The 24,986-nt window shown below is 30.1% G+C and overlaps 1 protein-coding gene, 1 long non-coding RNA gene and 1 other non-coding gene across 5 annotated transcripts; 2 read left to right on the forward strand and 1 right to left on the reverse strand.

Moving 5' to 3' along the window:
* Nucleotides 1–530: 530 nt before the first annotated feature.
* Nucleotides 531–24,661, forward strand: LOC123268639 (solute carrier family 41 member 1-like). Of its 3 annotated transcripts, XM_044733893.1 has the most exons (5): nucleotides 531–661; nucleotides 1,969–2,069; nucleotides 15,695–16,031; nucleotides 16,115–16,294; nucleotides 22,174–24,661. In XM_044733893.1, the coding sequence occupies exons 2-5, from the start codon at nucleotides 2,011–2,013 to the stop codon at nucleotides 23,167–23,169; spliced, it is 1,572 nt and encodes a 523-aa protein (XP_044589828.1). In that variant the 5' UTR covers nucleotides 531–661; nucleotides 1,969–2,010; the 3' UTR covers nucleotides 23,170–24,661. The 3 variants fall into 3 exon arrangements, with proteins under 3 accessions (XP_044589828.1, XP_044589829.1, XP_044589827.1); XM_044733894.1 differs by lacking the exons at nucleotides 531–661; nucleotides 1,969–2,069 and adding an exon at nucleotides 13,318–13,561; XM_044733892.1 differs by lacking the exons at nucleotides 531–661; nucleotides 1,969–2,069 and adding an exon at nucleotides 15,087–15,249.
* LOC123270003 lies at nucleotides 9,481–9,670 on the forward strand. The gene has a single exon (XR_006510524.1). It is a non-coding gene; the product is annotated as a U2 spliceosomal RNA (small nuclear RNA).
* On the reverse strand, nucleotides 12,510–14,547 carry LOC123268640. The gene is made up of 3 exons (XR_006510268.1): nucleotides 14,446–14,547; nucleotides 12,836–12,966; nucleotides 12,510–12,768 (listed from the first exon to the last, which is right to left on the reverse strand). It is a non-coding gene; the product is annotated as an uncharacterized LOC123268640 (long non-coding RNA).
* Nucleotides 24,662–24,986: the final 325 nt, after the last annotated feature.

Genomic DNA, 24,986 nt, shown 5'->3' on the forward strand with positions numbered 1-24,986 from the left:
CTATACGTGTTCCATTGATGCGTGTACCAAGTACATAACATAATAACACACCGGTTATGTGTAGCACAACTAAACCACAGACTAACTGTGAATGAAATAGTTAGATCTGTCAGTGCCAAGTAACCCTGCCATCAAGCTAGAGTAACTACACTCATATCTACCTATTGTACATTTCATTTTCCATTTCATACATCTAAAATAGATAGATAGCTTCAAAACTACCCAGTACTTAACATTTCATTCTACCAATCAAAGTTTTTTTCACAAGTTAATTAATAATCAACAAAAAAAAATGTCACAGGAAATGCAGGACCGATGATTCTAAAGATTTATTACTTTGTGATACTAGTTTAGCAATGGTGCGCAGTAAATTTAGTGTTGAAGCAACAAGTGATCACCAAGTGGTACTTCTTTGTCGTACAGTTAACACCAAGTGTCTTATTTGTGTTTTTTATTTTTATAAATATAAGATATTATAATATATTCTATAAAAACGGCAATATATTTTTACATCACACCTATATTTAAAGTTTTTCCTTTGAAAATGGTTTATTTTTATTTTATTACTTTATTTGCTCTGTAAATTATTAAGTGATACCATATATTAGTTTTAAAATGGAGCCACCGGGATTTAAAGTCTCAAGAAGCTGACTACTAGTCAGTAAGTAATCTTGTAAATAAACAAATTATCTATTGTTATTTTTTTTTATTTAAAATAATAATCACTTACTAAAATCATAAATACTAATAAAACTTATGACAATTTTATCGAATTTGAAAAATGGATTATAAGAAAAGTAAGGGTGAAAATTGATGAAACGGGCCGTTAAAACTTATGTCAATAGAAAATAAATTGAAATCTCAAAATAAATTTTTATTTATAATTGTAAAATACAATCAACTATCACAGAACTGATAAAAATTAACAAAAAAAATTTTTAATCAAGAAATCATTTTGAAAACTTTGTCTTGAATGAAACTGACAATTTCTTGAGTCGAGTAAAATTTATTGAATTCAAGAGAAATTCCTTTTTTTAAGAATTTTTCTGCTTGATTATTCTACAAATTTTTTTAAATGGTTTTCTTGATTCAAGATTTTTCAAAAATGGTCCATCAAAAATATTGTAAAAATTTCTTTCAAAATTTTTCAGTGTACTTCACTAATATATTTTAATTTATCTTTTTTTTTATTAATTGAATAATTTGAAATTTGAATAAAAATTTTTTTATTTTAAATTGTAAAATACAAACTTTACAACAAAATAAGAAACGAAACAAGACGATTTAAAAAAAGAGTTAAAAATGATTTTCCAAAAGCATCAAATTACTGCTTGTTCAATTTTAGAAGTTCTTTAGTAATTATTAACAGTGCATTTACAATTATAAAAATAATTTATAAATTCAACTTTTAAAAAATTTATTTATTTTTGTTTTTTAATTTATTCTTCTAATATTGAAAATTTTTATGGAAAAATATTTACTTTTAGTTTAGTAACTTTCTGCAAATAAATATTTTCAGTTTTAAATTAAAAAGAAATGTTGTTAATTGAATTACACACTTCTTACTTCTTATCCGTTAATAATAAAGCAAAATATTTTTAAAGATATTTAGAGTATTTTTTTTTAATTCTCTATAAATTTATCTAAAAGTTATTATTATCGTTGAATATTTATCAGATTAAAAATTAAAGTCACTTTAAAACTCAAATAAAATATTAAAATATTAAAACACTTTGAAATAAAAACATAACACATATTTTTTCGTATCAGTATATGACAGTAGACATAAATATAAAAAACGTGAATAAAATTTGAGATATAGAATAAGTCAACATGCTATTCTGTTTAAATATACATATTAGCGAATGGATTAATATAAATATCAAGAGTTTTTAATACTTTAGTCTAAATTCCTCATTTAGTCACCAATTAAAAGTCTAGTATTGATATAATTTAATTTTCATTTAGCTGGCTGATATATATGTGTATATATCAACGACGGCTTCAAGAATGGAGAAGGATGTGCTTAATCCTTACGTTAAAAACCGTGGCAGGAGTCAATCATTGAGGTAAATTCATAAATTACACATTTAATTAAAGAAATTAATTTTTAAAAAATTATAAATGGTGAAGACGATGAAAATAAAAGTTATAGTACCACTGCACGTGCTTGCAAGTAAAATACTACATACTTGGAGTTACGGTGGCTTACAAACGGCCCTGAATGCAGTGACAATGTCAATTAGACGAGGCCGCAAGTCTCGCTGCCACGAATGCTAGAGTATTGTGCACCACGTACAGTTTAGAGGCATTTAAGTAATCATCGGTGAGCTAACTGCCTTCTCTTCCCTTCGTACCCTGTCATTTAAACTTAACTTGACGAAAAAATCGCCTCTGCAATGATAATAATAATAATATATGTAGTTTTTAAAGCAACCGGTTTAAAAATTTATTTTCTATTTTAATTTGTAATTGATACCATTTATCTAGTTTGATAACGATCGCACGTAAATTTAAATATATCAGCTCGGATTGGTAGTATTGCAGTTATATATAGTTTTAGATTCAAATTACCCGAAGAAAATTGCTTAGATTTAAATGCATGATTTATAAATTTTGATTACACAATTCTATTTTACAAGACATTAAACTAGACAATGTCAAATTCTCAATGTCAATATTATATTTTGAAGTTTTTATTTCCTTTTTTTTTATAATTTGGTAAATTCAGAAAAAAATTTTATTTTTCTTTATCCAGTCCTTAAGGGGGGAAATACGTGTAGAAGGCGGTTTTCGTGCTGATTTTCATTAATTTTTTTAAGGTATAAAAAATTAATATTATTTAATGAAACTATCAGGTTATTTTATACATATATTTATGAGCATTTTTTCGTATTAAACAACAATATAAATTAACAAATAGCGGAGATATCATCTGATACACATCGTAGGTTGTCATCCGACTTAGTAGTCTGTGTGCAGTATGGAAGCCACAATTTTTATTTGAAATCAATGGCACAGAAAAGTTACTCCATTTATATGTGTATCTTCCATATGAACCTCAATTCCGCAAAAAAAAAGTAAAAATTTCCATTTTTTTGAAGGCTGTGAAATTAAGTCGTGATTTTTACCACTTTTTCATACATTGTTTATTAAAAAAAAAATAGTTTAAATAAGAATATCGCTTTCGATTAAAGATCATATTCAAGGTGATTGTATAAAGAAAATTATAAGCCATATCGCAAGATGATTGGTTTAAAACTCTTTGAGCTAGACTGCACACAATTTTGAAAAAACTCGTTTCGAGAAAAACGCGTTTGAAAAAAAAGTGACAGAAAAAGTTAATGTAAAATAGTATTAAAGTAATTACTAAATTGCTTATAACTTTTGAACGAATAGAAATTTTGATTTGAAATTTTCAATCTATATTTTTGAATAGTTTTACAAGCGATTTATAAAAAAAAAAATTGAATTTTTAAGCCAGTACATGTATTTCCCCTTAATATGTCGATGGGTGTATTAAAAAATTAATTAATTTTTGGTCTACCCTGATTAGAAAAAGAGATTTGAAAAGATTCGAAATGGCTCAAAGAGATTAAAAAAGATTCAACTTGACTAATATATAGATATGGGTTCCATTTACAGGATATATTTACATGGTTTGAATCTTTTTTTAATTAGGGTATTTCGTAATATTCTGATGGACATATTACTTAAAAAGAAATCGATTTTTTTTTTAATGATGGACGTATTAGAAAAAAATCAAGTAATTTTTTTTAACCAATTCTTAATAGGTCGATAACCGCATTAAGATAAAAAATTTTTAATTTATTCTTTAATATGCTGATGAATATATTAAGAAAAAAAAGTGTTTTCTTAGTCATTTCTTGAAAAGCTGATAGAATAGATTCAAAATTTTTTTAGCGGGGTAATTCCAGAGTGAATCTGAATTTTAATCCATAAAATATCTGAGTACGAAGTTTTTAGACTAAAATCAACTTTTATTTAGCTGAAACAAGTTTCATATCAATTTTTTTTGTCGGTATAAAAAAAGTTTTAATTAAAAAAAATTTTTTTTTTGCCAACATAAAAAAAATGGAAAAAATTTTTTGTAACAATAAAAAAGAATTCAAATTTTCAAAAAAAAAAATTTTTTTTTATTAGTATAAAAAAATTCAAATCTTGACAGAAATTTTATGTTTCGTTTATATTAATCTAAAAAATTAAGTACCCGTTTTATAATTTTTAAATGAACAACTATTTCTTTTTATTCAGTGAAAAAAAAATAATTTACTCAGTTGAAAATCATTCACTCCGCAAATTTTTACAATATATTAATAGAGATATTTTACAAAAAATTCAACAACTTCATTTTTTTATGATTCATCCGTAAAAATACCGATGAACCTAATTTCGCAAACACTTCCACGATATTTGCAAAATTACCGAGGTATAACACTTATTACATCATGAATAAATAGAGAAAAAATGAATGCACTACTAAATCAGGTGTTTACGTATTAACAATCCTACAATTGAAAAAGTAAATTTTATCATTACATATTTGATGCTCTACATAGATGCTTCACCCTGACAATGATAATGATTATTGAAATATATATGTACAATACGGCCTTGACAATGATTGATATTTTGAAATTGATTCGATGTGTCAGGTATCAGAGATCGTAATTTTAATAGTCGATATCAATCTGGCAGATTGTGAAAAAATATGTTATATCATGTAGAATGTATACAATGAGCCAAGGTTGATAAATATGAATTTTTACAAATATTATTATTAAGAGAATATAAATATTTATATTTCGCTTTGCACGTGTAAATCTTTGACAGTTATAAAGAGAGAGTGGGAATAATTGATGTTATCATTACAATAAAAAATAAATAAATAATTTATACTAGTTAAATACTGATAGTTAATAGTTGATAACTAGTACATAATTATAAGGTGTAATTACAATGAGATGTGTATTAACAACATTAATTTTCGTGACGCAATACGATAATTAAAACATGTCGTAATCAGGAAAGAAATTATCATCACACCATTTTATTGGGCTCGTAAATTCAATTTATGATATTTTTGTGTAACCCTGATAAAAAAGTATTAAGACAAAGAAAAAGTATTGGTTTTCTAATTAATCCAATACTTTTCAATACTTTTTTCTTTGTCTCAATACTTTTTTTTATTCAGGAAATCGATCTTCATTTTTTAAGGAAACGTTTTCAATTTTCAGAAAATGTTTTCTTTGAAAATAATCAATTCTTTAGTTATTTAATATATTTATTAGTAGAAATAGTGGGGGAAAGGCAGGTAGAGAGAGCAAGTGAGGTTGAGGACGAAAGTTCCGGGCTCGACGTCAGACGTCGCGCGGTTCCGATTTTTGTTCCTTATGAGAAACTCCAAAATGTAGTACTGCCTACCCTGAGTAGTGTCGCTGGCGACAATGATCGGAACAACAACAACAATAATACATACTGCCACAGATGTAAAGGCTGCGGCATAAACATTGACAACAATGACAATAATAATAATAATAATAATAATAATAATAATAATAATAATAATAACGCTATTGGTAGCAACAACTACCCTAATAACAATAATAACAATAACAACAACAACAACATGAACCGTCCTAGATGGACAAGAGTAGGGCATGGTCGAGGTGGTCGCAATGGCAGACGGAACTTCACACACCAACCCAGCAATAGTAAAAACAATAGTCCCGACTTCATTACTAACAATGAATTCAACCCCCTCAATAGCATAGACGCAAACACCACTATTCGCGCTTCGATCGGTGTCCGGGTGGGCGCTCGGGCGTCTCGCGCGACGGATTGGGCCGAACTGCCGATGGCCCTGCGTGGATGTCCCAACAACGACCGCGGATCCCCCAACGTCCCCCTTTTCCAGACTCTCGGCGTGAAACCAGTCGAGGCTTTCAGCGTCGAAGCTCCAACCCCCCACAAGCCCGTGAAGACCAAAGACCAGCCACTCACCGGGCTGCAGCCGGGTCAGCGGAGATGCACAAACGTGCTGATCTTACTGCCTTTGCTGTGGCCACTGAGTCCTGGGATGAATTTGAGGAACTTGACAGAAAGCTGTCCATGTTCTTCCAGGGAGTCACAGGGTCCAGACCGGTGGGTGGTCGTGGAGCTCGTGATGCGAGACGCGATCAAGGAGGCAACCCAGAAGCGGAGAGGTACCTGCAACAAGACCAGGCAGGGCAGGGTAGCAGGATTCATGCTGCCACTCGAATACAAAAGCTCTATAGAGAGAATCGGCGAAAAGCTATGCAGGAAATCCTGAATGAACCTTCACCCTTTTGCCAGGTGCCTAAGGATGAGGTGGACAGGCATTTCCGAACCATGTATTCGGACGATTCTCCACTGGAAACTGACCTGCCAGAAAGACAGGTATGGCCACCAGACTAGATGGGTGAGATGGCTGCAGCGCTTGTCACTCCTCTGACGGAAACTAAGGTCAGCCGAAGGTTAGCCAGGATGCAGGACACTGCTCCTGGTCCCGACGGCTTGAAGTACGGTGACCTGAAGAGGACTGACCGGGGCTGTGTGCTGCTCACTGCAGTCTACAATGCATGTATGCGTCTGGGGGCCATACCAGCGTCATGGAAGGTCTCTAACACTGTGTTAATTCACAAGAAAGGAGACAGAAATGACCTGTCCAACTGGCGGCCTCTCGCGATGGGTAACACAATCTATAAATTGTTTGCTGCCCTGGTTGCTGATCGCATCACGAGCTTTGTGGTTGCTGGACAGAGGCTAACTCCATCACAAAAGGGTTTCCTGCGCTACGAGGGGTGTCTCGAACACAACTATGTGGTTCAGGAGGTCCTAGAGGATGGTGCTCATCAAGGGAAGGACGTTATCGTCGCATGTTTGGATGCATCCAATGCTTTTGGTTCCATCCCGCATGCGGTGATATTCGATGCGTTTGAGGGTTTGGCGCTTCTGAGCCAATACAAAACCTCATCAAAAGCTTTTATACTGGGTGCACGACGAGGGTTCGCACCAGTGAAGGCATCACGACGTCCATACCTCTAAAGAGAGGCACAAAGCAAGGTTGTCCGGCAAGTCCAATTGCCTTCAACGTTGCCACTGATTCTGTTCTAAGAGCAGTCGAAGAACGGAACCGTGGCTATATGTTGAATGGCAAAAGGATTGCGTCATGTGCGTATGTGGACGATTATCCTAATATGCGGACGATAACCATCCTACACCGCAAGAAATTGCAGAGTTCCTTTCGGGTTCGCTGGATGGGCCCTTTGCGGGGAGCGAACTCGGCGACCCGAATATCTGGACGAGGGTGCGGATAACTACAAGGCATCAGTCCAGAAGGCTTGGTGTGCAGTGGAAGTGGGACGAGGTTGAGAATGGCTTCGCAATATTACTAAAGGACACTGGGGATCGCACGGTCACAATTCCACCAAGTGCGAGATCTCAAATTATTTGGAGACTTCGCAAAGCAGCCCAAAATCGATACTTGGAGATGCTGACAGCGAAGAAAGACCAGGGTAAGGTTCGGGAGGTTACATCACGCAATCGAGAGAGTAATCTCTGCTTGCGTGATGGTAAATATATCCGTTTCGCAGAGTGGCGATTTATCCACCGCGCTCGACTCGACGTCTTGCCTCTTAACGGAACAATACGTTGGGCAGAGCGAGATAAACGCTGCAGAGTGTGCGGATATCATCTCCAATCCTTGCCTCACGTCTTAAATCACTGCATGACGCACTCCGCGGGCTACCAACTGCGACATGATACGATCCTCAAACGGATAGCAGAGGCTTCGAGGATCGCGGGGGAGAAGCGGGTCAACAAGACCGTACGGGGAGTTGATGGGGATCTGGCGAGGCTCAGACCTGACCTGGTAGTCAGAAATGAGCGAGCCAAGTTCATTGTAATCGTAGATGTCACTGTGCCTTTTGAGAACCAGTGCAAAGCCCTTGATACAGCTCGAAAAGAAAAACATGAGAAGTATCAGGGGCTTGCAACTGCGCTCAGGGCACAGGGGTATCAGGTGACCGTGGACGCGATCGTCGTCGGCTCCCTGGGTGCTTGGGACCCGAACAATGAGCCGGTTCTGAGGAAGCTGGGTATTTCTCAGTACTTCGCTCGTCTGATGAGGCGACTCATTGTCTTGGAGACAATGCGCTGGTCGCGGGACATTTACGTAGAGCATGTGTCAGGAAACCGGCAGTATCAAACGCCTGATCCGCTGGGCGGGTCCGTGGGCGATCGCTCGGGCGCGGATTGAAGTCGTGAACATGCGTCACCCAGCTCCGTGTGCCAACTATGGGTACCAACACTGAGCCCTACAAACAAGATCAATTAGTTATATATTTAAACAACTACTGCTCCCCTACTCTTAGTTATAACTCTTTTTTTCTTTTCTTATATTTTTTTCGCTATGCAACTGACGATGCCTGGCATCCAATTACAATAAGACTGATTATAAATGCATAGGAAAAATAGACTGTGATACAACAATCACTGATACAATAAGACTGATCGATTGTAATATAGTAATTATAGGTTAATTATGTACAGATTATTATATTTACAAATTCTTTATATTATATATACAATTTTATATTTACAAAATTTTATTTATACAAACTGACTAGTACAAATAAAAACAACCTTATCCTATGCACATTTACATCGATCTACGATATATCCAACTAAAGTTGCAACATAGCCAACACAAAATGGCACTAAATAAGAGTATAATTGCTTATTATTAACTTATATTATATATGTACAAAGGTATTAAATTTACAATTTTATACACTGTACCTGATAATTATTGTAACACAGCCACCACATGGCAAATATAAGTGTGAGTGAGTGTGTTTGTCTACTTCTATTATATTATATATCAAAGATTTAAATCCAAAAGAATTATATATTTTAATATATAATTACAAATATAAATAATGCTGTGAAGCGGGAAAGAATAGGAGTTATGGTAATTATTACGTGAAGCGGGAAAGAATAGGAGTTATGGTAATTATTACGTGAAGCGTTCCACATTCACGTAACAGGATATTGGTAAGAAAGGATTGAGAAAGGAATGTGGAGAGGATAATCTTAATGTGAGTTTATAGAATATGCGAGAAAAAATTATTAGATAGCTCGGACTGGGATTCGAACCCAGAACTTTCCGAAGACATGTCGGCTACTCTACCATTTGAGCTATCCGGTCTATACTAAATTTCCTTTCGCTTATTCTATATACATTAAGCCACACCGTCCATCTTACGGTAAGCATTTTTACAAATATACACACTTTAGTGTGTGTGTGTGAGTGAATGACGGAATGACACAGGACGTTTGTGTCCTTTTATTATTGACAGTTAAAAATATAAATATATGTATTGAATTATTTTGTACCACCCGAGATGGGCATGTCCATCACGGGCAGTTATTATGATATTGAATTTTTTTTTGGTTCAATAAAGAGATTTAAATCTGTTCTTATCAGCTTAATATCTGGTACGATTCTCATTGAGAATCCAGTATATTAACCTGATTTTTGAAAATAGGTGGAAATCCGGGGCTTGCTCCGGTTCCGCGACAAGTTGCCTGGCATTGCAGTGCCGCCAGAGTCAGCTCAATAATTCTATTTAAACATAAATACCTTTAAATAACTTAATAGAATGATATATTATATAAAAATATAATATATCAGAATAAGTCGAAAGACAGAAAAAACATTGATCGCGCGCCCAGGTCAAAGACAAGCGATACTGGGTCACAATGTAAGGGCCACAACATTCTATCGGATTTGGTCGTTCCAATTGTAGTAATTCTACATTTATGTATATTTAACAATATATATATTTAGAACACGTGTCTATATATTATTCGCAGGTCGTTGACGATGAGAGCGAAATGTAAACGGTTGTTATAGTCAACTAAACCGAGTAATCAGAAAAGTGGGCCTCCATAGATGTGACCTAGTCCAGAAGTTACCAGAATACAAATTGCCACTGTTAAGAGATCGGAGATGAGAGTTATGAATATGTATATATACGTATGATACGCATTGCACATTATTATAATATTAACTGGCCACATCTGTACTTTACTTGTCGTTGTTGTACGTAGATAATATACACAAGTGCTACAAATGCGAATGTACGGAGCTGCATTACAATGCTATATCAAATCATATCATATCACTTGTAACTTTTATTGTTATAAATGTATATGTGTATGTTTATTTATGGACGATTGTACTACTGTGCTACCAAGTAGTAAATATGCTTGTCAAGATTCAGTGATAAAAGAACCGCTTTACTCAGACTTTACTTTTTATCCATTAATTAGAGTAAAAAATTGTAATTGTACGACTGTTTGATATTTATTGTCATGACCTGTCTCGGCAATATTATTATAATTTATATTTAAAAAATTAGGGATAGATATTGAATTTTTTTTGCTATAGTTAATTAATTAATATTATTCACGCAGAATTAAAAAAAGTAATTTAAGTGCTAATTACTTTTATTAATTCTGCGTGAATAATATTAATTAATCAACTATAGCAAAAAAAATTCAATATCTATCCCTAATTTTTTAAATATAAATTATAATAATATTTGAACTTTAGAATGTTGACTTCTTTTTTATAATAAGAACAAGACAAATTTAGAACAAAGTACAAGGACTAAGTGGTTCTTACTATAGTAGTTATAAAATTTACCCGCCGAATCATGTTTAATAGTTTAAACGTCAGTAGTTAATGTCAAAATTTAAAAATTGAATGAACTTTTGTCTGGGTATTATTTTTGCCGAGTTTGTCTTCAATGGACTTTTGACTGTTCGGCGCCAAACAATAATTAAATAATGTGGGAATTCTTATACATTAATGAGATCCTCAATTCGAAAGTTAAAACAACATTCTGATGGTAGCTCGTCATTATGCGGGAATGTTTGGGATTTCCCCGCGAATCGCTTGGATAAAATTTTTCAATCGAGTAAATAATCGATCAATTTGAGTAATTTGGTTTAAGAACAAAAAAATTTTTTTAACTAAACTTTCCAATTTCAAAAGTCAAAAAAATACATACTCTTTTTTCATTAAAATTTTTAAACATCAGTTTTTAGAGTATCATATTATTTTTTTTCCTTAAAGGGCATAAAAACTAAAAATTTTAAAAAATATCATGATATGATTTGAAACTTTTTAACTTCCCGCTAAGAAAATTGAAAATTTTCAAAAATCGGGAAGTTATCGGTTTTACCCCGTTTTTCGAAAATCGAGTTTTCAACGGATGTTTACGTTTTGAGGTCCTAGGAAGCCTCCCCGAATGTTTCCGCGGTGATGTCCGTATGTCTGTATGTATGCATGTGTGTGTGTGTGGCCAAATGTAAACCTCTCATAACTTTTGAACAACTTGACCGATTTTATCGCGGTTGGTGCCATTCGAAAGGGCTTGACCAAACTTAGATTTTGAATACCATTTAGACTGATTCGAAGCAGTAAATTTTGAGAAATCTCAAAAAAACTACAAAAAAAAATTTTTTGAAATGTGGTTTTTTTGGAATTATTTTTAAATGGCTTTACCGATTAATTTCAAAATCTAATCAGCTCTTAAGCTCAAAAAACCACGTCGATCACCGCAAGCCCGGTCAAAATCGGTTGATTCGTTCGTGAGTTATCGTTGTCGAAAGAAAACCGAAAAAAGTGTTTTTTCGGAATTACTTCGAAACTCCTGGCTTGATCGATTTAAATTTGAAGATTCTTCATGGGGCTTCAAAAACTGCGTCGAATGCCACCAACCGAGTGAAAATCGGTTTATTCATTCAAAAGTTATTTCGATTTGAATATTCAAAAAATTGTGTTTTATTAAACTGATATTAGAGTTTTGAGCTCGAAGAGCTCAAAAACGTAATGTGTAATTTTGAGCGCTTAAGTACAAAATGAGCGGGAAATTGCAGGGTTGGCCTTTAGGGTCAACCGTCATCCTAATTTTTTTATAAGTTTTTGGAAAATTTATAAATTTTGACGTTCGATCAAATTTTGCAAAAATTTTTTTATATTTTACATCAACAATTTAATTTAAATAAAAATTAGTTAGTCATTTTTTCAAAATTTTTTTTTTTAGTTAAAATTTATGAATTCTATAAAATTTTGGAAATTTTAAAAATTCACATTCTAGCAATTTTTTTTTGTTAAAAATTAAAAAATTACTAAAACATTAATAAATAAAAATTGTCATAGACTTTTAATATAAAATCTTTTGAAAGTCTGAATTTAATTTTGCTTTTTCCGAGTAAGTCTTACAAATAAATATCAAACTAATGAACGTAAAAAAAAAAATGTACAATAGCTAAAAAATGATAAATAATGAATCATCAATTCAACCGTCAAAAAAAACTTATAATTTTTAATGCTAATACGAATGTAAATGTAAATTTAAAGTAAAACGATATTTTATAAATGAAACCTAAAAACGATAAATTATTTTCATTATAATTGAAACGTGAGTAGTATTAAGGGCATCGTTATTCACCATGTGACAGTTTGCGTAATTTAATAACGAATTATATATAACACGTAAATTTAGCTCTATCGTGACACTAAACAATAACAGAAGAAAAATAAATAAAACGGATGAGCTTAAGTCAATCTTTTATTTTATTTAAAGTTACAAGTTATACATTTTAAGTCCCATAACTCACAACGGAAACGTGGTACTATTCTTCTCAACGCTATAACCAACCAGTTAAGTTATTACCTTTTTAAAATTACCCAATAAAACTCTAAAGTTATACTTACAAGTAATAATCATAACTAATGATTACTTTACTAATTAAACCGGCTCGCAGACCTTTATTTACATTGCTTCTGGTAACAAGGTCAAGTATTTTCAGACTAATAGCAACTATCAATTTTTATTAAAATCTGATCTGAAAAATGATTTATAAAAAATGCAATTACTTATAGAAATTGTTTTCTTTAGCGAGACAATGTTTGGTACTTTGACATTTCAGGGGATTTAATAAAATGTAAAACGGAAGAGTTTTAAGGGATGCTGTTGCGTCATTGTTGTTGATCGTATTCACGGATTAGTTCGTAGGTAGCTAGTCGCGATAGTATTATGTATATATAATAAACCAGAGTATCTATCTATATCTAGAATATAAATATATATAAAATGACAATGAGTAAAATGAATCGATAAGAGTGCGCCTGCCCAATAGCATTTACATTACTTACATTACTTCTTCCGTATATATAGAGAGGATTTTATATGACTTGTGGATGCTTCCGACAATTCGCCGTCAGTCGCGATGTAACCGTATCATGAAGCGGCCCCGCGAGAGGCCTACGGGGAAGTTTTACCAATGTTTATAAATTATTATAAAGCGTTAATAAACGTTCATTTTTCAGTACTTAATAACATTAACAAATAATATATTCAATTGGCCCTTTATCAGTTTTTGCCACTAAATTTTAATATTTGATATTGCTACATACAAAAATAAACGTTGTATGACTGAGGTGAGCTTTTATGATTTTTTTTAATAGTAATTAAAAATTTCTAATACAAAATTTTTAGTAATTATTAAGCTTTTGATTATAATTACATTAAAAATTTTTTTTTAAATATTAGAAATTTTTTTAATTGTTGATTAGAATTTTTTTTTTTTTGGACATGTCTATTCATACGTAAAAAAGTCTTAATAAATTCACACCGCGTGAATGTAAAGGTCCTTATATTGAATTGACTTATTTTTTTTTTTAGTTAAAATGAATAAACTAAAAATTTATTTTTTGTCAGAAAAATTATCAAATTTTTGTAGAAAGTTTAGTTTATAATTGTACAAAATTAAGTTAAAGTTACAGCAATTTGTGAGTTTGTGTCTTTAAAATTGTTTGAAGCAATGAATTGAAAAATCAAAGTGTACAATAAATTGAAAAAATTTTTTTAAATTTTTAGTTAAAATGATTGAAAATTTATTCATTAAAACTGCACTATATTCTAATTTAATTTAAAAATAATAAAATTTTTTAGTTTTAACTACGACATAATTTTTTTTAAGAATATATTTTTAAATTTTCTATACAATTTATAAATATAAAAAATTCCCAATGACAATTTTAACAAAAAAAAAATAAACAAAAAAATCTTAATAAGAATATTTTTTAAAAGTAAACACATAATTAAGTTATAAAATTTATTTTTAGCTTTATTAATTAGTAAGTTTTTTTACTTCGCTCAAAATTAATTTATTATAAAATAAACATGACTTAAAAATATTTTTTTTTTTTTTTTAAAGAGTAATATAAATTATTTGCACCTATAAAATTAGGAACACGACAAATAAATAGTGATTACAAAAAAGAGTGCAATCGTATATTGTATAGTACGTGTCTAAGCTTACCGCATGGCATGGTCAATTTAAAGTCTCGAGTCTCATGCCAGTGCACACAAACTAAAGTTTAGTAGAAAAGTTATTCTTGTTATTATCTATATATACATACATATATATATATATATATATATATATATATATATATATATATATATATATATATATATATATATATATATATATATATATATGTATATATATATATATTAAATGATATATAAAGCAAGTATGTTACGTTAAAGTAATATAAGATGCACTGGTCTATCTAGTCTAACAGCTAACTATAAACTATCCTGGCATTGACAATAAGACGGAATTTATCCTTGAGTTGTACCTTGACATTTATCAACATCAACTTTGCTATCAATTTGCTATTTTTCTAATTCTAATTCTCATCTAATTTAACTGACTTGTAATTACTAATATGACATTAATTACTGTTTACGTTCACACTAGACAAATACGTTTTATTAGTGTAATTAATGTTATTTCCGTAAAAGTTGTACTGATGCGAGAAAAACGTAAAATATAGTAAAAATAATTATGTAACGTTTGTATTTAATATTATTATCAAATATATAAATGTTAAATGTATAATGACGGCTTACGAATTGTATCGTTATTGTCATCGAGTATCTTATCAACTTCTCAAGAATTCTCAATTGCTATATAATTGAGATGCGTGAATCGGGAGCTCTCTGTTTGTAAAATGTTTGAGTCGAGTCAGGAAGATCAACAATTAACACGGCAATATTTTGATAAGCAACCTGTGCAGCCTGTTATTTATAACTCTGTTAAATTCGATGTTGAAGAGTATAGAGTTTTTTTTTTTCTGTTTTATAGACTTAAAAGTGAATACTAGTGGTCATTTTTTGTGAAAAGTTTTTAATCATGGGAAAATTTTTTTATAAAACTTTTTGAATTTTCATAAAATAATTGCAAAATATAAAAAAAAATTAAGTTGAAATTTTTTTAATAAATTTCAATCATTTTAAAACTATTCAATTTTTTTTTTTTAATTAAAAATAATAAATTTAATTTTTAAATAATAAATCTATTAAGTGAAATTATTTTTTAATGAATAATTAAACATTAATTCTAGTTAATTAATTAATTGTATTTCCATAAGAATGAAATGAATGTTTCTGTTTTTCTAAAAAAATTCTTTGTTTTTTTTTAATGATTAAAATTTAATAAAAAATGATACTCTGCAATTTTTTACTAAGATTATTTTCTAATCATAAATTTTTTTCAACAGTGGACCATGTAAAGAGCCACTCTTGCCATCAAGTAAAAGAAATTCATACAGGATGACGCCCACCGGTGGAAGATCCCGGACAGTTTCGGAGACAAACGCGACCGCGGTATCAATGCCCTTGACAGAATCAGCTGATGACTGTCATGAAATAACAATTTTGGACGAAGCCACGGAAGGCGGACGTTTGCCGGACGTCGTCGCTGAAAGCAGATTTCGTGATGATAGCGATGAAGAACAACTTGAGTCTTATCTCGCCATTACAATTCAAGTTTTTATTCCTTTCCTTGTTGCGGGTCTTGGTATGGTCGGAGCTGGTCTTGTTCTTGACCTTGTTCAGGTGAATGCCAATAAATATTTTTATTATATATTTCACAATTAATCTACCTGTAAAAATACTTAATTTGTAAAATAAAATTTTAGCATTGGATAGTGTTTGAAAAAGTAAACGAACTCATGATCCTGGTACCTGCGCTGCTGGGGCTCAAAGGAAATTTGGAGATGACTCTCGCATCACGACTTTCAACTCAAGCTAATCTTGGTCACATGGACGCGCCTAAGCAGCAGTGGTACATGATAGTCGGAAACTTAGTCTTAATTCAGGTAATTTTGCAGCAATTTAATTTTATTTGTTAATTTTTCTACTTAGCTTGTTAATAAAAATTCACGTTTATGTAAATTTCCGTAATCATTCTAAAAATATCCTTATCACAGGCGCCGCTGTTTTACTATGTATTCATGGCCTATGACGTTTATGTATATTTACCAACTTTTTTTTTTTCTTTTTAATTAAATAATATTTTTTAGAAGACAATCTTGTTAAATTCTAGACAATCAATCTTTAAAATCCTACCAGGTAACATTATACTACCGTGTATATTTTTAAATTACGTAAAAATTAGTAATACTAAAGTTAACATACATCTGATAATATTTTTAATTTCCTCTCTAATTGTATTGCTTCTACGAAAAAAAATTTTTTCTCTTATAAAATGTATTTTTTTTTTAATTTTTCAACCAACAAATAATCTTTAAAATTTATATTCATTTAATTACTTTTTGAATAGTAAATTATATAAAAAGTCGTAAAATCTATCAGTATTAACGTCAGACTGACAAGCGAGTTATTTGCATAGCAAAAAAAATTAAAGTGTATTTCATGAATCTTTTTTTTTTTTTTTAATTTAATTGTTTTGAATATAAATCTTTGTTATGATCTAAATGTTGTCAAAGAAGCCAAATCAATTAACTCTTTCACGCGCTTTTACGGCTTCATGAATATGGAATTATATACAAAGAAAAAAATCGATTGTACTGAAATTATAAATTCAATTTAATTATTTTATAAATACCAAAGTAAATAATTGTTAATTTGCATCGATATTATTTATTTATTAATCTCGTTACAAAAAAATTCTATAGGGGTGCGTATAGCACCTATGCATAGAACGAGTACATATTAACAAAAATATATTTTATTATCAACAATCACTTAATATATAAGATAGTAATATAGTAATATAATAATATTAGTTATTAAAACTTTTTTTTTATTACAGACGCTTTTGTATTAATTTAAAAAATTTTTTGAGATAATTTAAAAATTTTATCAAGATTAATTTTTTATGAAACTATTTTTGGATTTTATTTATACTAACAAATAAAATAGTTTTAGAAAATTATTCAAAAAAATTATAATTTTTTAGTTTATTATAATTTATACATGTAGAATTTTTTTTTTTTTAATTTATACGTTAAAAAAATTATAAAATATCTTTTAATTTCATTTATCATATTTTTTTTTTGTTAGAATGAAAATAGAACTTATTCATGAATGAAAGTTAAAAAAATATTTAATCATAAATCAATAATTACAGTTTATAGTTGTTTCTGGCTTACTAAAAATAGAGGATACCTGACATTTCTAGAATTTTATAAAAGTATTTATTGCATTGATGTATTTAAATAATAAATGCAAACTACAAAGTTTTGGTATGAAGTCTAACTTTATTTTTAAAATGAACTTTAAGATATAAAATTTGTTAAAGACTTATAAAGAAATTAAATGAACTTTTACTAATTTAAAAATCACCATTTGGCTACACTTGATATAAAATGGTAGATTTTTTAGTTTCTACATATAGTAAAAGTTAAAATTGAAAAAAAATGTTGATACTATCTTCAGAGAAATTATAAAATTCATAAAATTAAAGGAAATTATGCATTTAATAGTTTAAATTCTAGCTTATTTTATGAGCTATGACATGAACTTTTCGAAGGATAATACTATAGAAGTAATTTTTCATATTTTTGCTTATCTTGAAAGCTGTAAGAAAAATAGAAAAAATGATTTGACATAAAATTAAAATAATGTACATTGAAGCTAATTTTATGAAATTTAAGATAAAATTGATAGAATTCAGTTTGTACAAAACTCGGAAAATTTTGATTTGAAATCCGAGGACCAAGGATTATGAAATAAGTCAATGCTGAATTTTTATTTTAGCGCAACGTTTCAGAGTTTATTACTCCTGCAAGCCTCATAAAGATTCATGTATTAACTCTGTCAATAAACAATAAATGCTGCTTTGTCGTTTCCATAGTAGCTTACAATATTCAGTCAAAAGTTGTTAAAAATTAGTTAAAAATACACAGCCTCCTATCCGTTAAATGTCAACAATGTCAACAAACGCCTGAAGAAGGAGTAGTAAACTCTGAAACGTTGCGCTAAAATAAAAATTTAGTATTGACTTATTTCATGATCCTTGGTCCTCGGATTACAGTACATCAATTTATTTCAATGTCAGAATTGGAATAATCTCTTTAAAATTTTGATTTTTATAAAAATAAAAATAAAAAAAATAAGATCATTTTTTAACTTGACCTAGAAGTTTATAAATATATATATAAAAATAAATTGCTGTGCGTTAGTCTCGCTAAAACTCAAAAACGGCTGGACCGATTTTCAAAATTTTTTTTTCGTTTTTTTTGCTATAGTTCAGAGATGGTTTAGAAAAATAAAAATTTTTGAAAAACTCGAAAGTTCAGCTAAAAAAATAAAAAAAAAAAAGAATTGCTGTGCGTTCGTCTCACTAAAACTCAAAAAAGGCTGGACCGATTTTCAAAATTGTTTTTTTTGTTTTGTTTGCTGTAGTTCAGAGATAATTCAGAAAAAAAATTTTTTTGGAAAACCCAACAGTTTAGCTAAAAAAATCATTATCATCAATCATCATCGAATAATAAAAAAATATAAAAATAAATTGCTGTGCGTTAGTCTCGCCAAAACTAAAAAACGGGTGGATCGATTGAAAAATTTTTTTTTGTTTTGTTCGCTATAGTTAAAGGATGATTTAAAAAAAAAATTAGGAAAACGGTTGACCCTGAAGGCCATCCGTGCAACTTCCCGCTAATTCCATACCTAGGCGCTTAAAATTGCACTTATGACGTTTTTGAGCTCTTCGAGCTCAAAAATACAATTTATATGTTATTTTGAGCTCTCCGAGCTCAAGGAGACAGCTTTCCTATGCTTTTGAATTCTTTGAGCTCAAAAATCTTATCAAAGTTCGATGAAACACGATTTTTAAATTTTCAAACTGCTATAACTTTTGAATGAATTAATCGATTTTCACGCATTTGGCAGCGATAGATGTAGTTTTTTAAGCTCTATAAATAATTCAGAACATAAAAATTGATCTGATGAAACATTTCGGAGTTATTACAAAAAAACACTTTTTTCGATTTTTTTCGACAACGATATCTCACGAACGCATCAACCGATTCTGACGCTTTTCATGGTGATCGATGCAGGTTTTCAAGATTAAGAGCTAATGAGTTTTCGAGGTCGATCGGTTCAGCCAATTCGGAGATATTTAAAAAAAATGAAAAAAAAAAAAAACAAATTTTTTTTTCACTTTTTTTTAGATTTCTCGAAATCTACTGGTCCGAATCGGTTCCGACTTTCAGGAAATCTAAGTTTGGCGAAGACCTTTCGGATGACATTAACTGCGATCAAATCGGTCAAGCCGTTCAGAAGTTATAAAAGGTTTACACACACACACACACACACACACACACACACACACACACACACACACACACACACACAGACGTACGGGCATCATCGTAAAAATAGTCAGGAAAGCTTCTTAGGGCTTCAAAACGTCGAGATCTGTTGTAACCTCGATTTTTTCAAAACGGGGTGAAAACAATAACTTCCCGATTTTTTGAAAATTTTCGATTTTCTTAGCGGGAAGTTAAAAATTTTTGAAAAACGCGAAAGTTCAGCTAAAAAAATCAAAAATTATTAATTTTGTGTTGGAATCGCTATTGTTACGCTTGAGCCTCAAGGTTGCAAGAGAGTACCAAAATTGTTCGATATATAGGAAGATATGTACAAGTATACTGCAGAGTTGTACTATTTACTCAAGAAGAAACGCAAGAAGAATGTTTGTCATTACTTTTGTTTTGTTCGTGTTTATTTTTGTAATGTTTATATCTATCTATCAATGGGGTATCCATACCAAATAGACCACTTTTGAACCCGACCCCTTTAGATTTAGCTGAAACTTTACGATTCTTTTCTACCCTTCAAAAGACATTTTTGAGAATTTTTTCAAATTTTTTTATCCAACCCAAAAAAAGTTATGAATTTTTCAAAAAAATGGCTTTTTTATTTTCAAATAGCCATAACTTTTTTAGGCATTGACCTTTGGGGTACCTTTTTCTTTTCATAAATTTTTGTTTTTGAATGAACTTTTGGAAAAAAAACGCAAAAAAAAATTAAATATGATCAATTCTATAAAAAATAATCGTTTTTTTTAAGCACGATCGTTATTTTTTCGAAGTTGGTGACTTTTTGTTTGTAATTTTTTTTCTCAAAAAAAAACTTCAATCAATTTGACAACTATTTCCGCTCATCCCGGGCAGGGCCGATTTTTTTTTATATTTTTTTTAATTGAAAAAAAAAAAAAAAATTTTTATTTTAGAAAATTTGACAATTTTTTTTTCGATTAAATAAAAAAAAAATTAGGAAAACGGTTGACCCTGAAGGCCATCCTTGCAACTTCCCGCTAATTCCATATCTGGACGCTTAAAACCGCAATTATGCCGTTTTTGAGCTCTCTGAGCTCAAAAATACAATTTATGTGTTGTTTTGAGCTCTCCGAGCTCAAAGAGATAGGTTTTATATGTTTTTGAGCTCTGCTAGCTCAAAAAAGCCATTATTTTGAAAAATTCATAACCTTTTTTGGGTTGAACAAAAAAATTTTAAAAAATTCTCAAAAATGTTTTTCAAAAGGTAGAAAAGAATGATAAAGTTTCAGCTAAATCTAAAGGGGTCGAGTTCAAATGTGGTCGCTTTGGCATAGAATACCCCATGTATAAAAATGAATAGCTGTGCGTTAGTCTCGCTAAAACTCAAAAACGACTGGACCGATTTTGATAATTTTTTTTTTTATTTTGTACGTCATCAGGTATAGTTAGAGGATGGTTTAGAAAAAAAAAAATAAAAAGTTGAAAAAAAAAATCCTAAATATTAAGAAATTAAAAATATCAAATAACATCAATTGTTTCCTGCTTCACAGCAGTATTTCATTTGTCACCTATATAAGTCTATCTATATATATACATAGATAAAAATGAATAGCTGTGCGTTAATCTCGCTATAGTTCAGGGATGTTTTCGAAAGAAAAATTTTTGAAAAACCCGAAAGTTTAGCTAAGGAAATCAACAGATCTAAAATTGTTAAACGTCTATCTTCTGTATGTATGGACAAAAAAAAATTTCATAAATTCAGTGTTCATTTTTTAGGATCTTGATTTTCAGGCGATAATGAGAAGCGAGTTTCATTTAATAACTTGACAAAATTCTATCCGCGCTTCATGCAGCCAGTATTTATTCTTTATCGAAGTAGATTAGAGTTTAGATTGATAATCGCTGTTCGGAAGGTGTTTTAAAATATATTGTAGGTGATACGAAGTTCACCGGATCAGCTAGTATTTATATAGATATATATAAAATTTGTGAAATTTGTTAAGTTTATTAAAATTTGTTGCTAATTGTAATCGTAATCGTGCTGACATGACCGGGTTCACCATATTCTAAAGCATACTTACCTATATAAACTCTTGAGCTAATGTTATTTTTTCGACATAACTCAAAATAAAATATATTATTTCAAAATTTACTGTAAATTCCAACATGAGTACCCCTACAACAATCCAATTTGTAAAAAAAAACTCAAAAATGAAAACTTCTAAAAATTTTTTTAGAAATAAAATAAAAAATAATTAGATATTGTAAACTTTAAGTGATAAAAATGAACTAACTTATGTATATTGACAGTTTCTTTCCATAAATGATGTAGAGCATTGCATAATGATTGAATAACCAATTTTCCTTTTTTCTTAAATAAATAATTCATAAAAATAATTTATTCACCTACATAAAAACTGATTAATCAACACAACAATTATATTTTTCAGTGTCAAGCAATCGTAGTCGGTTTTCTGGGATCAGTCGTAGCAATTCTAATGGGAGCAGTGAAGAACGGAACAGTATCATTAGACCACGTGTATCTTTTATGTGCAAGCAGTTTAGTCACCGCATCCCTGGCATCATTTGTCCTCGGATTAATCACAGCTGGAGTAATTGTCTTCTCTCGTCACTGCAACATAAATCCTGACAACGTAGCCACGCCGATAGCAGCCAGTCTAGGCGACATAACGTCGTTAGCACTGCTATCCTGGATTTCCACGATTCTGTACGAAGCTATCGGTAAGCAGGACTGGTTAGCGCCTCTGATAATCGCCTGCTACATCCTGGTAACGCCGCTCTGGGTGTGGATAGCTAAGCGCAATAAGTACACCAACGACGTGCTGTATTCCGGGTGGACGCCGGTGATGGTGGCAATGCTGATCAGCAGTTGCGGAGGCTTGATCCTAGATTTTATGGTATCAAGATTCGAGACACTGACTGTGTTTCAGCCGGTGATCAATGGTGTAGGTGGTAATCTGGTTGCGGTCCAGGCCTCAAGAATATCGACAGCTTTGCACAAACAAGCTGATCTTGGCACGCTATTGATACCACCTGGACACACTCATCCAGTGATATTCATAACACCAATCGCTAATTTTTTTGGCAAAGGACATCATTCAAGAACGACACGGGTGCTGATGGCGATGGTCATTCCCGGTCATATTATATTTATTTACATGATTAAATATATGAAAGACGGTGATACTGCATTGACACCACTCTTTGTATTTGTTTACCTCTGTGCGGCGATGCTACAAGTCGCGGCGTTGCTCTACATCGCGTATATCATGATTCACTGGATGTGGAAGCGGAAAATAGATCCAGACAACTCAGCGATTCCTTATCTGACGGCCATGGGAGATCTTCTAGGTATCAGCTTACTAGCCATAGCTTTTCAATTTTTGTATCTCGTTGGAGATCAAGACTACGACGGTGCCATTTAGAGCCTCAACATCTTTCAATATTTATTTTTTTAAATCAAAATATTCAGCCAATTATAAAAGATTTAATGAATGAATGATTCGAGTTTTTTTATTTTTTAATTAACGCGCTGGTTCAGACAATAGATATTTTTTATTAACAGTTAGTTTTTTTATGTATGAGTATTTTGTTATCAAGGAAGATCTTCCATGCTTGATGATGAATTATTAAAGATAAAAATAAGACGCAATGGCCTTCCGAGATGTTTTGATAGAAAAGTAGATTAAAGATTTTTATTTTTTATATTTTTGATATTAATGATCTGATATTAATTCTTTTGATGACTAATTTTTTTTAAGAGTCTATTTGCCAATTTTTTGATTTTTTTCGCTTTTAATAATTAAAATATTGTGGTAATTTTTTTCTGGGAATTTTTTAAAATACGCACATTAAATTCTTAAAAATATTTTTAATAATTGGAATTAAAAATTGTCAAATTTCTGCTATGTGAATTTTAGTTCGACTGTTATTAAAAATAAAAATTTGCAAATAAACTCTTGAAACGATAATAATAATAATAATATTAATAAATAAACATAAAAATGATGTCATTAAAATGATTAATAACAACGAACATTAAAAAAACAACCTTTAATCTGCTAACACTAAAAAAGTAGATTAATTCGAAGTTGATACAATAAAAGTATGCCTTCGAATAGTTGCCTTCATAAATAAAAGAACTTGAATAATAAAAATAAATAATGAAAAGACCTTCCGTTAATTTAAAAGCATATATTGTATGTTTTTTTAGAATGAATGTTAACTAGTATTAATTACTAATAAATTAATAATTAATTGAAGTATGGAAATTATTGAAATGCTTCTAGGTAAATTTTAAATGAAAATTAGCAAAATTTCACTAGACAATTTTTAATGGAATTTAAATGAAAATAATTATGAAATTTAGGCAATTAATTAGCTTAAATTGATATCAAAAAATTGTAAATGTGGAATTGGATTTATGTCGTTATTAACTGCAGTTACTCAGGCTATTTAATATTAGTAAAATTGTTAACATTTAATTGCTTTTAATTATGCAAGTAAAATTTATTATAAATATTTTTTTTTTTTTTTAATTAAAAAACGAATCTCGAAATCAGAAAACAAAACGAGTTCGATTTGATAAATTGTATAAATAATATTTTAAAGTTTTTAATTAAATATTGTTATTAATTGATTAATTTGTTAAGTTAATTAATAAAATTGTTATAAATGCAATGTACATATTATAAATATTGAATGATATATAAGTCAATTTTTATTTAAGGACTAATATTTAGTCCTTGACAATACGGAAGTCATCATAAGTGAATATATAAACTATATACATATTTATACATGAGTTTTCCCGGTTAGATATTTAAAATACTTTTTTTTTAAACATAATTGCAGTATTATTCAATAACTGTATTGATTAACGTTTCAATTTACATGAGAATTATTAATTTTAGATTTTAAAATAACCGAGTACTCGATTTGAACACAAATCCAAAGAATTACAAAACCCAAAGAAATTTATTTCTATAAATAAAAAAAAATATATATATATATATATAAATATAAAAATCAAACTTTAATTTTGATAAGTGTAATTTAAATAAAAAAATTGTGAAATTGTACAAAAACAAAGTAAATAAAAAAAAATTATTATTTCACCATTTAATTACTTTTATTAATGTATGAATGATAGTAAGTTAATTTAAATATAAATAAATAAATGGAGAGGAGTTAATCAATGCATCGTATTAACTTATGAGGTAATTTTAATAATTTTTAGAAT

This window comes from Cotesia glomerata, linkage group LG7 (genome assembly GCF_020080835.1).
Source record: "Cotesia glomerata isolate CgM1 linkage group LG7, MPM_Cglom_v2.3, whole genome shotgun sequence".
Lineage (NCBI taxonomy): Eukaryota > Metazoa > Arthropoda > Insecta > Hymenoptera > Braconidae > Cotesia > Cotesia glomerata.

What these genes read in the sequence shown, in the direction of transcription:
- LOC123268639 (XM_044733892.1), top strand. Translation starts at nt 15,146, where the DNA reads ATGTTTGAGTCGAGTCAGGAAGATCAACAATTAACACGGCAATATTTT. An exon ending in TTGTTCTTGACCTTGTTCAG is followed by an intron (nt 16,032 to 16,114) that starts GTGAATGCCAAT and finishes ATAAAATTTTAG; the next exon opens with CATTGGATAGTGTTTGAAAA. An exon ending in GAAACTTAGTCTTAATTCAG is followed by an intron (nt 16,295 to 22,173) that starts GTAATTTTGCAG and finishes TATATTTTTCAG; the next exon opens with TGTCAAGCAATCGTAGTCGG.